The 15047-nt window shown below is 39.7% G+C and overlaps 1 protein-coding gene across 1 annotated transcript in view; it reads left to right on the top strand.

Annotated features, from left to right (window-relative positions):
- The first annotated feature begins 655 nt into the window (after positions 1-655).
- SLC9A9 (solute carrier family 9 member A9) overlaps positions 656-15047 on the top strand; it is a 534354-nt gene continuing 519962 nt past the window's right edge. Inside the window, exon 1 of the mRNA XM_055321514.1 lies at positions 656-1145. Coding sequence (XP_055177489.1) covers positions 971-1145 — 175 coding nt within the window. The 5' untranslated portion in view covers positions 656-970. The remainder of the gene's footprint in view (positions 1146-15047) is intronic.

The following is a 15047-nucleotide window of genomic DNA, read 5'->3' as shown; positions in this document are numbered from 1 at the left end:
TTTGCCCCAGGACAGAGGAGGTTTGTGATTTGCGGCAGATTTCTGTGGATCCTGAATGTCTGGGCTAGAAACTCTTTATAGAGAAATCCATGTATGTGGTACTACTGAGGATGGTGGTATAGTTTCTTCCATCAGAGATCAGTGTTTAGTGTCTCTTCTTTTTTGACTCAACATATCCAAACAGCACAGCCGTAGAGATGGGAACAGGATTTTCTTCCTGTCTTCTGCTTACATTTATTCTTGTTAAAAGGGAAACAACTGATTCAGAGTTTAAATGCTGTGCTTGTGACTACCAGTTCCATAAAGCCAGAGAAAGAGAGAGAGAGAGAGAGAGAGAGAGAGAGAGAGAGAGACAGAGAATCATATCCTAAACTCCTTCTTGCTTCTCAATCTAAAAGAAAATCCCTGTGAAATATCTTTAGGTCAAATCAGAGCTGTCAATCAATCCCTATCACATTGGTAGGCCTTGGCTGAAGAGGAGAAATCCGGCCTGTGAGTGAGTGAGGTTAGGACTCGGGAATTAGCCTCTTGAACTTAGAAAACGTTGCTGATGAAAGGTGATCTGTTTTATTCTTCATCTACAATTCACCAGTTATACAGCTTAAAGAGCTTTACTCATCTGAGCCAGTTAAGAATCATGATTCAAGATCTCGGGAAGATGACTTGCAGGGCTGTCCAACGCGAAAGATAATTTCGTGGAAATGAATCGTTGAAAGACAGTAAGAGTCCATGATGAAACTACACCCTGGAGTTTGAAAAGAGACAGGGCTGCTTTAAGAGAGAAACAGGAAGTTGTAACTAGAAGCCATCTGAATACTAAGCCAAGGCAGGCAGACGCTCATGAGGTAGCAACTTCTCGGTGGCAGGGCTTATTCTGAAATCTTCAGGCGGCCAGCCCATCTCAGGCAGGTCCTGATAAAACAGCCCATGTCCAGGGTTTTGGCTTCAGGAATCCCAAGAAGACCCGAGAATGGAGAGACAGCAAAGGTTTATGTCAGAGAAGGATGAGTATCAGTTTCAACATCAGGGAGCAGTGGAGCTGCTGGTCTTTAATTTTTTGCTCATCCTTACCATTTTGACAATCTGGTTATTTAAGAATCATCGATTTCGCTTCTTGCATGAAACCGGAGGAGCCATGGTGTACGGTGAGTGCAGAAATCGCAGGATTGGTGTGAAACTTGTTGCTTGGTCGTAATTAGAGACTTGTGCTCCGATGGCAAAGTATTGAAACTGGAGGAAATGTGCTGATTGAAATGTCATTAGCTTGATGAAAGGTGCCGCAGCATAGTGAATGCCCATCTCTCTCCAGATGAGCTGCCGAAATTTGCCCTGTCACAGGAGTAAATGTCACAGTCATGTTATGTTCTCACGCCGCACAGAACGCGAGCCTGTTGACAGATGCAGGTCCATTGTCATGTGGGGAGTCAAAGGGAGCAAACTGTTTGCTTTTGTAATGATACATATTGGGAAGTCATGGCTCCTCGGTCACAAAGAACAGCCCGTCTTTCACAGGAGGGGCTGAGTGAGAAGCACTATCAAGTTCTAGAAATAACATCTTTTTGAAAATGTACGGAGTAGATCCTCTTTTTGTCACCTAGTTTCGAGGAGGAGATGTGCAGAAACATACCCCACCCCTCCTATTGGGATAATTGTATCCAAATCCATTTTAATTATATGGGCAATGTTTTCTTTTCTCATATGAGAGTTTCTTTCTGCAGTACTTTTCATTTCTTAGGCTGATTTCAGACTTTCTAACTTATAATTCTTGCCATTTTAATATCATGTGCGATGCGTCTTTTTTGGGAGGAGAGGGGGCAAGACGTGGAAAAGCATTTTACAATTTAAACTCCCAAAGTGTTACCCCTTCTGTGCGATTTACCATGTCATGCCTTTCAGAAAGTTGAATAAAATGTGACAGAGATTATCTGTACTGTACTCTCATCTTTGAAAGTAAAATGCAAGGCACTAGTAGTTTTAAAACTAATTCAGCTTGATAATAGACAGGAATTTTGAGCACAACGAAAACAGTGAAGCATTGCTGTAATTCATTGCAAAAAAATGTACTTCTATGTTTTGTTTCCCTCATTTTGAAGTCTTGAAACTGTTTCGGTCCCTGAGGTTCAGGGAACAGGATCAATGAACATTTTACATGCAAACCATGTGACGTCCTGATGATAACAATGTACAGTCATGATTTGAGACCATGAGAAATTCTATGCCTTAACTGAATTCTGCTGTGAGATACAAGCTAGGAGCTACAAGTTTTAGGCTAAGCAATATAATTTCTTTCAGGAGGCTTGATGTGCCGATTCCTTCAGAGCATAGAGTTAAATTCCTTTGTATTGAGGTTCTTAAAGCACAAAACTCTCTTTTGAGGGGAGAACACAATCAGGTTGAAGAGAAAGTCAGAGAGAAAGAAGATGATTCCATCAGATGTAAAGCCCTAGGCGGCAGTCATTTGCCCTTCTCCATCAAGAATGAACCACAATATTTTTCTCGACTTGGCTAATCAATAATCAATGAGGATATGGGATGTAATCTAAGAAGCCAGAAACAATGTAATTCTTGGCATAAAGTCTATGTATGGTTTTGCAAGACAACACAGATTTTAAAATTATAGACTTTTATAAAATTACTTCTTCTAATGAGAAGAAAAGATTTCTTCACAGCACTAAGTTTGATTAAACTATGACTCCTTTTGCCAATTTCAGTTTATCTATCATGGAGATTCCATTTTGTAAAACTTTTGGTTAAATTTTGGTGATTTATTAAAATTCAACTATGCTTTGTACTCACAATAAATAAGTGCAACTTTTACTTTTGAGCCTGAAAAAATCCCACATTACCTTTAATTCTCAAAACTTCATGAAATACTTTTAAGTTATGATTAAAGTCATAAAATATTAGCATATTGCACAGTAATTCAGATAGCATTTAAGTTGCTTTCTTAAAGCTTATGGTTTGTAAGAGTGGGATTAAGTTGTCTAATTACTGTTCTTTCATGAACTTTTTATATGTCAGTTATTGAAGCAAGTTCTGAAAGCAAAGTAAAATGATTATAAGAATTGTGAGAACAGGGTCGCTTGAGTGGCTGATCCTTGATTTTGGCTCAGGTCATGATCTCAGGATCATGAGATGGCCTCAAATTGAGCTCCACACTGAGCATGGAATCTGCTTCTCTCTCTCTCTCCCTCTCCCTTTGCTCCTCCTCTCACTTGCCTACATACATGCTCTCTCTCTCTGACATAAACAAATAAAACTTAAAAAAATTATGAAACATATATATATGCATAACTATTCCTGTACTAGAATCCTGAGCATCCTTGAGTTATGTTGAACTATATAAATCAATGAAAAAACTTTTATTTTATTGTTGTTTAATTTTTTTGTTGGTATAGAATTATACTTGTTGAAATTTGAGGGGATCTTAGAGGTTATCTTCTCTAGCTCCTTTGTTATACAGAGGAAGAAACTAAATCTCAGAATAGTGAAGTAACTTCCTCAAAACTGGACACTCATTCATAACAAGGTCCATGTGCTTTTATACATCTATACACATGTCTAATAAGTTTGGTTCCTGTTCATCGTTACCAATAGTCTCTGAAAACAGTCTATATGGATGGCATTAGTGACATATCATATTTCTTCTTCAGGGATGATCTAAATGTTATATCTGAAATGTTTATCAAGACTTTCTGTCTGTGATAAAATAGTCTGAGACTACAACAAAGGAACAGGATTGGGCATTCTAATAAACATGTTTAAATGTGAAGGGAAAGGAAATGCCAAGTGAATGAAGTGACCAGTGCCTGTAAAAGAATTTGAAATCCATGAATTGGGAAGGGGGTCTTAGGGATGATAATTCCAACATCTTAATTTCACAGGCAAGGAAAGAAAAACTTATACAGGTGAAGGTCATGTAATTAGCTGCTGATAGGGAATTCAACCTTCATCTCTACTAAGACATTCTGCCTTTCTGCTGGTATTCTGTTGAAATATGTCTAAGATCGTTAATATCTAATAGATGTTAATGCATTTTATCAGCATATCAGGAATCCAATTTAAAAATTCTAAGGAGCAGGGGCTTAGGAAAGAAGTAAAGGAAAATGAGGGGAAAAGTTATCAAACAGCATTTAACTGTTATTGTTAGAAACAATTTCCAAGTTGTCAACCTTAAAATATCATCCAAAGGGTTGTAGCGGCCACGGAAAGTCATGTGTAGTGTTTGGTTTGATTTCCTGTTCATTGGAGGTAATTCTGATGTTCCAACTACAAATAATCTATTATATGAAAAATGTCTTCTTTTTTGACATAAAGGGGTCCTAAGATGCTTTTGAAGAGCAGTGGCAGCATTATAATAATATTTTTGCTTCATGAGGAACAGTAATGGGTAATTGTTTCTCATGACATTCTATGGCTCTCATTATTTCAGAATTCAAGGATTGGAATCTATAAGTGGTTTAATATCTAAGCAATGATGATATTCCTTTAAATTGGACTAAAAGCTTAAATGACTATTAATGGTCAAAATATTGATTGATAGCAGCTGGTGCACTTAAGTCTGCTCACTTAGGACCCTGTATCCCATGTTCATTGTTCGTAAAAGAAAAATTGCTCCATGTTCCCTGATAGCACTGAGAATTTCATTACCCATCACTGGGGGGTCTCATACTTTAGAGGATATTCATAATGCTATACGTTTTAGGATTGGGATCTAAGCTTTAGGATGGAACAATTTAAACCTCTTAGAATTCTATCTTCGATTTTTATGGCCTTCCGATATGAGGGACAGTCTCTGAACTCATGTGGAAATTTGCTCACTGTTTAGTGGACAGAAGGAAAATTTCAAGCCACAAACTTTAGATTTTGAATTCATTAAACTGTGTCATATTAAACTATGTAAACTATGTCTGATCTTTTAACAGTGCACTTAGCAATATTATAGGATCAAATAATTCACTCAATGGCATGTTTTTTTAAAGTTAAAGATAATATAGTTACATGATGAATCACTAAGGTTTTAAAAGCTATCTTTCTTGAAAAATCGTAGGTTCTTAATTTCATCGTAGCACTGCTTGGAGGTTCCTCAGGATAAAACTGTGCTGCTGAACACAATGTGGCTCCACCCTACTGATCCATGTTGCTGCATTTCCAGCACTGCCTTCCTGGCTGCTAGGACCATAAAAGATGTTTATTACCACTTTGCACTCCTCCCCCTGCCTGGAAGGCCCTTCTGAGGCTTCGTACTTACTCAAATGTGGTGTGCTTTATGGAGAAAGCATTGGATGCTCTTGTGGGGATTTGGGTTTTAAAATCCTGATGACTTTTTTTTTTTTTTTTCCAGTAGCTAGATGCATTACTTTGGGTGAATGACTTAATCTCTGGCCTTATTTGTTTCATCTGTAAAATGAGGAAGAAATGAAAGTATACTCCCAGCTGCAAAAGTCCTTCAAAATTTAGGCCAAGACTAACTTCAGCCATCAGGCATCTCTCAGCCACTCCAATCTAAACCAGTAACTTTCTTCTTAGAACCCTCTTGGATAGGGTTTTAGTTTGTGTTATTTCACCACTCTTCTTCTAGTTCTTCTCTGATTTTGTAATGGGTGCTTGGGAAATTTTATTGAATTCCTGTCAGAAGGGTAAGGAGAGGGGCTCCTGGGTGGTTCAGTCAGTTAAGCATCTGCCTTTGGCTCAGGTCACAGTCCCAGGGTCCTGGGATGGAGCCCCACATTGGGAGGGTCCTGGGATGGCTCCCTGCTCAGTGCGGGGAGTAAGCTTCTCCCTCTGCCCCTCCCCCTGCTTATGCTCTCTGTCTCTCAAATAAAATCCCTAGAAGAAGAAGAAAAAAAAAAAAGGTAAGGAAAGCAAGTTATATCACCAGAACAGAGAGGGTAGGTTGAGGATTCAGGGGTTTATGGATGCATGTTCTGTGAAAATCAGAGTGGTTCTGGTTTAATTTGAAGGGACCTGCAGGAAAGGTAATTAGAGTTAAGAACCCAATGAACTGAACTTGCTCTCCCTTTAGTGTAAAAAAAAGTTGATTTTAAGGAGCTTCAGAGATCAGGGCAAGGTTTTCCGTGCTGTAAAGTGAATATTCAAATAAATGTTGAAAAGTAAAAAAAAAATTCAAGGTATATTGCTTTCTGTAGGTTTTCAAAAGTTGATTTTAAGAAAATAACCTCCTATACATTCTGTTGTGCTTCTGATTCTCTAAGGAGCTGCAGAGGAAACCCAGAGTGCAAACTATTGTGCTGCCTCGGAAGATCTTCTCTCAGGGTATTAGAGGCTAAGGAGTGTACACATCAGGAAAATGAATCTATGATTCAAACTGCTTATGATGTTTACATATAATCTAGATTGGATTAAAGTTATATGGTTAGGGAAGAAGAGATATAAAGAACTAACATTTGTGAAGCATATCAAAATATAATAGTAAAAATAGCTAACATAAATAGTGTTTACGATGTGAACTGTGTTGTCATAAGGGCTTTATGTAAGTTCACTCATTTAATCTTCACAACAACCTTTTTTTAGATGGGAAAACTGAGGCATCAAAAATCAAATAACTTGTTTAAGGTCACATATCTACAAAATGCCATAGCTGGGACTCAGACCTTGGTAGTTTGACTCCATGTGACCACTGGATATCACAAACCTGGGTGTATTCATGTGTGCATGTGTGGGCTGGGGAGGAGGTATTATCATTTTCATATTACAAATGAGGAAACTGACCCTCAGAGACATGAAATAACTTGCTGGCAACAGGGCTGTGCTTCAAGCCCAGGACCATAAAACCCACATTCTTTCACACACCTAGCCATTATTTAATAAATGTCTACTCTGTGCCACGTGATAGTATCTTAGGAAGTTTACAGAAGAAAGATAGAGGCTGAGATATCTAACTGTAAATATTGCTAATCCTCACCACATCCATGCAAAATACAGTACAAAATAGAGTTTGCATATAAGGACGAAAAAGCTCAGAAAATTTACAACTTTGGCCAAGGCTTCACAGAATAATTGTCAAGAAGGCCATTTTGAAAGCTGGGACTCTCAAATTTTGTTCTCTCACCAAAGTCTGCTGCTGATATGTAGGCAGGAGTGGGGAAAGGTTGGGGAAAGGAAGCAAGTAGTTAAATTTTCCTTCTACCTTAAGGCCTCAGAAATGTTATCCTATCATAGCAAAAAACCCAGCATGGGAAATACAGTGGGAGCAATATTTTGAAAGTACATCCATGCCAAGAAGCTGGGTTAAAATATCCCAGGGAGAGTGATGAGGCTGCCCTGGAAAAATCTGCCCCAGCATCAGGGAAAGCAGTGTTGCAAGTCCACAGTTGCTCTGGTTTTAAATGTCGGGAGCTGTCAGAATGGGTTGGGGAAGTTACTGTAAATGCCTTATTCTTGTGAATCATGCAAAATAGGCTTTCATCGGTTGTTAGTTTAATTGAATTGAATTTTAGGAAAGGACTGAAGGTAGAATCTTTAATTATGCCTCTGGGATCTCCATGCTGTTTGAAACCTGTGTGTATGTGCCTGATGTGGCATGGACATTGACAGAGTTCTGTGACTGAGATGGCACTCATAATGGTAGAAACTATTTGTTGTCTTTTTTAAAAAAATGAATTTATTTATTCAGGAGAGACACACCAAGAGAGAGGCAGAGACGCAGGCAGAGGGAGAAGCAGGGAGCCTGATGTGGGACTTGATCCCAGGACCCTGGGATCAGGACCTGAGCCAAGGGCAGATGCTCAAACACTGAGCCACCCAAGTGCCCCTATTTGTTGATCTTCTATGACAGTGCTTCTCATAGCATCAGCATCACCTGCGAAACTTAGAAATGCAAGCATGTGGGCCACAACCCAGACCTACTGAGTAGGAAACTTGGGGCAGCGTCCAGCAATCTGTATTTAACAAATCTTTCAGAGATTTCTAATGCACTAAAGTTTGAGAACTACTTTTCTTGGAAAATAAAGTTGAACATGGTGGTTCCTACTTTTGTCTCCTTTACTTTCTTCTATCTCTTCTCTTTCTCCATTACCCTCCTATGATGAAAGTGGGTTTCGGAGAAAATCTTCACTTATTAGAGAGTTCCTTACTCCCCTCTGCTCTTTCACTATTTATATTACTTTGTAATGTTTCCTCCTCTGGTCTAAGGAAAAAAATAGATTATAAAGTAATGGGGATCCCTGGGTGGCTCAGTGGTTGGGTGCCTGTCTTCAGCCCAGGGCATGATCCTGGGGTCCCAAGATCGAGTCCCATATCGGGCTCCCTGCTTGGAGCCTGCTTCTCCCTCTGCCTGTGTCTCTGCCTCTCTCTGTGTGTCTCTCATGAATAAATAAATAAAGAATCTTTTTTAAAAAGCATTATAAAGTAAGAAATCATTTTATTTTAGTCAGTATGTGGCTAGTTAGATATCTCTACCTCTATATTTCTTCTGTAAACTTCCTGATTGCAAGGAAGGATGGTAGCTATGCATAAGCTGGTGGCTAAGATAATTTCTAGAGAAAAGTTATCTATAATCCTATGTTAGGAACCTCAGAGTGCTGTGAAATGTGCGGGATGTGTATGTCTGTGTGTGTGTGTATGTTGTGTGCATGTGTGTGTGCCTATGTATGCTGTTTGGTGTATACCAAGAATGGGGAAAACCGTTAGACACCCTACCATGATAGAAGATCTGATTGGTTGTGTCTTTCTGTCATTTCCCATATGACTCTAACTTATAGGAAGATAGAACTTTGAAAGAGGCACCCTAAAGTGGGACAGGTTCACGGACCCCTTTCCACCTTGGAACATCATGGGATACTCAGACTGGCAGGTGTCCCAGACCTGTTCTGAAACCCTTATAGGATTTTTTTCTTCACCAAAGCAAGATGACAGTGATCCAGCACAGAGCAATAAATTGTGTCCCTTTTAGCAACACCCACACTTTCCTTTAGTCCTTTGAATTTAGAAGATTTGTGGGAGGGCAGAGAAGGAATGGAATCCCTAAATAATCAGAGAACATTGTATATTTTTACTTTTGGTTCTATCTGTGATTAATCTCAGTGTAAAACTGAAGTACTAACAGCAAAATTTAGGCAATACATTTAACATTTGAAATTTCAAACCCATATCATCTCTAAATCACTGTTCTGGTAAAGGTTTTGATAAGATGGGGAGGTACATAACTATTGAGCAAAAAGGTAAAAATTGTGGAGATGACACTTAAAGTCTAATATTTGCGAATACTATCTTGCAGGCAGTTAAATGGTGTCCACTGATTTGGCTTCCTTACAATATTTGTCACACCGTTTCCTTCTTCATTTCCACATTTTTGAATCCCTAATTCATATTTTTTGAATCTGGGTGACTGAAATAGTACCTTAGAGTCTCTGCTTTAAAAAGTCCTAATAATGGTAAACAACCCTTGGGGTTAATTTTACTACTGTCGTCTTAAAATTCCTGTACTCAAATTCCTTTGCTAAATTCCTCCTCAGGAAAATTAGACAAATTCTGATGTTAACTTCCTCTCCATGTCCTCGCCGTATCTTAATTCTTATTTTTCTCTTCACATAATTGTCTCCCAATGGTTTCCTTAGCTAAAAATTACAGTGAATCTTTCTCCCAACAAGAAGCCCCCACCATTCTTTCTCAAGACCTTCTTGTCAACCATCTCTCCTTCTTGAATACCCTCTCTGTTTCTCAGCTGTGGGGCCCCTTGATCTCAGCTACCCTAGTCAACCATCCCAAACTGCTTGATGTGCCTGATTAGCACCATGCTCATTGATTTCTGAATGCTTCTTTCTGGAAAGTCCTTGCCCTCTACTCTACCTGGAGAATGCCTACATATCCTTAGAACCTCCTATGTGAGGCCTTCCCTAACACTTTGGGGAGTAGGGTTTTAGTCTCTCCTTTAGGGTTCCTTAGGACTTTGTACATTTACTTGTTTAAAAAATAGCTTACATATATGAAGATTCATTCAGTTGCTAATAACAGAAACCTTGACTGAAACAGACTTAAGCGATAAGGACATTTATTATCTCCCCTAACTAAAACTCTGGAGAATAGTCTTCAGGGCTGATTGATTCAGCAGCCCGTTTTGTTGTCAAAGACTCAGGTTCTTTCCTTTTCTTTGCTCTGCTATTCCTACTGCTGACTTAAAATCACATGAGGAGTAAGATGAATATGGAAGTTCCTGGTATCCTAACCAGGCCCAATAATATCCTGAGGAAGAAGAGAGCTCATCACTCTCTATCTCTCTCTTTTAGGATGTCAAAGCTTTTCTAAAAAGCTCACTAAGCAGCTTCCCTTCATTTTCTATTGACTAGAATAGAGTCCTATGCCATTCTAGTACCAATTATCAGCAAGGGGAATGGAGATACCCTTGGAGCGGAGGGAGAGGTCAACTTACCCTCAGTACATAGCTGTGTGAGGAGAGGTGGACAGCTGAAGAAATCAGGGCTTTGTTGGGAAAAGAGGGGGAGACGGATGCTGGGTTGGCAATCAACAGTGTCTGATACACTAATCAAGTTGATATATAATATACAGGATCAAGATTTATTTTCTTGTTTTAATAAGGGGCAATGCTCCGTTTATCTAGGGTTATTCTTGGTAGCCACTCAATGCATGCAGAATGAAAGAACTACAAAACTCATTTCTTCTTTAGTCTTCACATATTAATAACTACATGCATTTGCTTTAGGCTTCTAAATTCTCTCTGATATCATGCTGCACTTAAATATGTGCCCATGGACTAGTCTGATTAGATGCATATGTATAGATGGGTTTGTTGCATTGTGCTCCAGGGGAGCATCTGGAATCATACAGAAAAAGAGTCTAAAGGGAGCCTGCTGGAGTGTGCCATGCAGTATGGCAGTGTGTGTGATAGTGTATGAACACAATCATGGATCGAACAGAGCCAGAGAGATTTTAACACTTTGTGTTTTCAAAATCATTCTGTAATCTGTTTATTATATATAAATATAATAATTATATGTAAAAGTAAATCCCCATGTATATTCCTCTAAGAAAAACCCCTTTAGGAAAATACTTCAGCATCATATAGAATGACAGTCAATAAGATGCAGGGGGATTGGAGATGAAAAATAGCCTTAATAGAAGAAGACACAGGAAATACTTGCACCTTTTTCTTTCTGAGAATCATGATCACAGGATTGGGCAAGAGGAAAAGGCCTGGTAGGATTAAAATATTTTAATATTTTACGGCCAGGACCATATTTTTTTCATTTTTATAATTCTCCCAAGTCTTAGAGCAATGGCTTGTGTGTCTGTGGCATGAAAGCAGAATGAGGGAGGGAGTGGAGTTTTCTTGTATTTTCAATGTGGAGAATGAAGCGAAAACCAGTTCAGAGAGACAAGGCTCATATTTCTAAATGTTTCTCTATTGCGTCCCATTAGGCACTTTTTCCTCCCTTCATCTCTCCTTTCTTCTCCTACCAACATCATATCCATGCCTGTTGGACATCTGTTATGGGTGTTATATTGCAAGCTCTGCAAGGAAAGGAACATCACAGCACTCAGTGTGATGTCCCTTACATGTGACATTTTGAAATTTTGGTCACTGACCAACTACATAAACTTGGAGGATTCTTTTCTTCTTGACTGCAAGGGAGTTTGTGGACTTAGAGAAAGTTGGGTTACAATTCTGCCTAAAGTGTAGCTTTTCTCAAGGGAAAAGTGAGGAAGAATAGCACAGAGCCTCTGTCCTAAACAGTTTCATTGTCTCGTAGGGGAGACAAAGCCAAGGTCTGCAAAGCAATGCTGAATGAACAATGTAAGCCTTTATAAAATTGGGCCATAAAGGGTGTGGTTTAAGCTGTGAATGCTGTGAGAACTCAAAGATGAGGGAATTCATTGAGCACAGGCTGTATCGGAGCATGGGCCCCTCACAGTGGGACTTGAGATGGGATTTGTAGGACTATGAGTGCTTTAGGGATGAGGTATATTGTCCAAACTCCATCCAGGAGCTTGTATACTGATAGGGAGAGGTCAGAGTTCACTAGAGAGCGCATCTATACTATTGTCATCCCAGTTGTCCAAATATATCCAAACTTGCAGGGGCAGGGGATGCATCTGGACTAGTTTTGCTTGGAGAAGGTGATGCCACCAGCTGACTAGGGAGCAGAGCTTAGGGAAATGTCATGCTTGTGAGAATATAACCTAGAACCAGGCCTGTGCATATGTGTGCTCCATGGCGTTGCTTTGCTGGGACAAACTGCCTCTTTTTTCTCCTGGGAAGGTAAGGTCAGGGCTTGTGGCTTACCACTGGGATTGGTGGTTTGTGTCCATAAACTGTGGCAGCCAGTCTCTTTCCTTCTGTGTATAGGTGGCCAGTGCTTTCTTTATCCTACACCTTTGTGGGGATATACAAACAACCCTTTCCAACAGCATTTTCTTCCTATGAGCACTCCTACTCTGTCACCTGCTTTCAAACAATATTGTGTTGGAGTGCCTTAATTCAACTCCCCCTATTCATTTCAACATATGGCTAAAGCACTGAATGGACGTTTGGCTGTCAGAAGCATCATCAGGCTCTATGGGCAGGTGTCTGGCCTCGGACATTAAGAATTTTCCAGCTGCTGCTACTGTAGTGGGGTTGCACAAATGGGTGTTTGCATTTATTAACTGAGTACACCGTGCCACTTCAGTTTCCCCACTGGCCATCACACTGTGTCAAGATGTTGCTTCCTCTCAAGACTTGGGGTCAAGGGGAGCAGGACTAGAACCTTTTGTCAAGTGTGTTCTTTTGGATCCTCTGAGAAGCAGACACTGGGAAGAGATTAGTTGTGTGAAAGATTTCTTGGGGAAACTTTTTTGAGGGAAAATGGGGAGGGTGCTTTTGGATTCTGAGACAGCTGTCAGACTTTGGTATAGCAGCGGCCCCTGTGGAGGGAGGGAGGAGAGGAAGGCTGGGTAGGAAATGGTTTAGATTATGGCACAATTCCAAGAAAAGTTTAGCAAGGCTGATGAGATATCCTTAAGCCATGGTGACCCTTCAGAGCAGCCCCACCTCCCTGCCTTGATACCCTTACTGAACTCAGTCATTGACTGGCTTCAGTGAATTTGGTCATGGACTCCGGAGCACAGTAGCTGACACCATCGATCAACTGCAGTCCTCAGAGTGGGAGATTTATTTGAGAGATGCCATTACACCTGGTCACCCCTGTTGACAAGCATCTTACTCCATATAACTCCAGCATGCCTCTTGTTGAAAGCTGGGACCAGAGCTCTTACAAAGGTCCAAGCAGGGCCATTCAGGTTTTGAGGCCTTGTACGAATTTAACCACAAGGGCCCAGGTACTACCCACTCATTATGACAAATAATTGAGTTCCCTGCTTGGGAATAAACAGTGGACACTTCATGTTAGCTTGTTATTGCACTGAAAGCATATTGCAAAAATAAGTGGCTCACCTTCTGGGAATTTTGAATGGTATTAGTATAGGCTCTCTCTATTCGGGCCCAATGCAGATAGCGTCTTGTGCTTCCTTTATTTATATCCCACTTAAATAGAAAGCACAGGTCATAGAATACTCATGGTACCTGCTGAATAACTTAGAAAATGAATCCTTCTTAGTCAAAGAGTATTGGAAAAGTAATGTTCTTCACAGGCACCCTAAATCACTTGCAGCGTAGATAATGTGTTTTCCGTTCTCTTTCCTGATTAGTTTTATTGTAATTGTTTGACATGGCACATGAAAGTCTGCCCACTGTTTGATGATGAATTAAGCACTCATGGTGGTTAGGTACCCATCACTTATATTCTCTTGCTAACGAAGGTTAGGACACTGTATTTCTCTATTATGGAGGAGTGGGCCAAATACTGAAACTGGAATGAGGTTAAAATATTCTTGAAAGAAATCTGTTTTTATTCTCATCCATCATTCCCTTCAGTTCTCCACATTGTTGCCAAAGTGACAGCTCTTACATAAAAATTTCATTGTTTTATGCTCCTGCCTAAAATATTTCAATAGTTCTAGATTACCATCAAATTAAAAATAAACACTTTATACCATGACTGAGGAACTTCTTTATGACTTGGTCTCTGCCTATAGTCTGTGGTCTAGAGTTTTCAACCTCTCTCTTTCTTTCCATCTCTATGTCTATCTTCGTTATCTCCCTCCATTTATTCTCTTCCTGCACCACTGCTTACTCTCCAAAAACCAACGTGTTTCTTAAGTCATTCTGTATTCATAGATAATCTTCAGTACGTTATCCTGGTTATAGTTAACACATTAACCCTACAATTTCGGTACCAACACAACAGAAGTTAACTTTTCATTCACATAATAGTCCAATGTAAGGTATTCCTGGTTGGCAGATGGCTTCCCCGCATCTGGTATCTCAAGGACCCAGACTCCTTCAGTCTGGTGGCTCTGTCTCTCTATATGGCTTTGTTTCCTCCCCATCTGACACCTCCAAAGCTGTGTTCCAGAAGTGACACCTATCACTTTTGCTTATATTCCATTGGTGAGAACCCAACCAGATACAAGACAATCAGGAAACACAATTTCTGGCTGAGCATCTACGCTCCTGACAGCTTATGCTACACACTTGTGTAAACAGAAATACTGGGGATCTTTTAGCTGTCTCTGCTGTTATGTACTGCCACCCACGTGTGCAACCTGGATCCCAACTTACTCCCTGATTCAGCTTATCTGGACAAATCTTACATGACCTTTTAAGATTCATCTAAAGCTTTGTATCATTCAAAGGGCTTTGGAGTGTTTTCTCTCTATACTCATATAACACAGAGGGCTTACCAGCTGTCATAGCACATGTCACATTGCATTATAGTTGTTTGCTTAAGGGTTTTCATTTTACAAACTTTAGCTCCTATAGGACTGGGGCTATATTTTTATTTTAAGTCTGGAAATGTCTTATAAAAAATATGCACCCAACAAATTATTAAATAAATGAAAGGCTATTAGGTGACTGGATTCACAAGAGTGGTAAAACCTTCGACATTTGATGTTTTAAAGACTGAATTGTGGATTTATCCTGAAAAACACATACAGCAGTCCTAATTTTAAATGGAGGAATGTACAGG

The sequence above is a fragment of the Nyctereutes procyonoides genome, unplaced genomic scaffold (assembly GCF_905146905.1).
Source record: "Nyctereutes procyonoides isolate TBG_1078 unplaced genomic scaffold, NYPRO_anot_genome, whole genome shotgun sequence".
NCBI classification, from domain to species: Eukaryota; Metazoa; Chordata; class Mammalia; order Carnivora; family Canidae; genus Nyctereutes; species Nyctereutes procyonoides.
The sequence above is the reverse complement of the archived record's forward strand: the minus strand, read 5'-3'. Positions and strand labels throughout refer to the sequence as shown.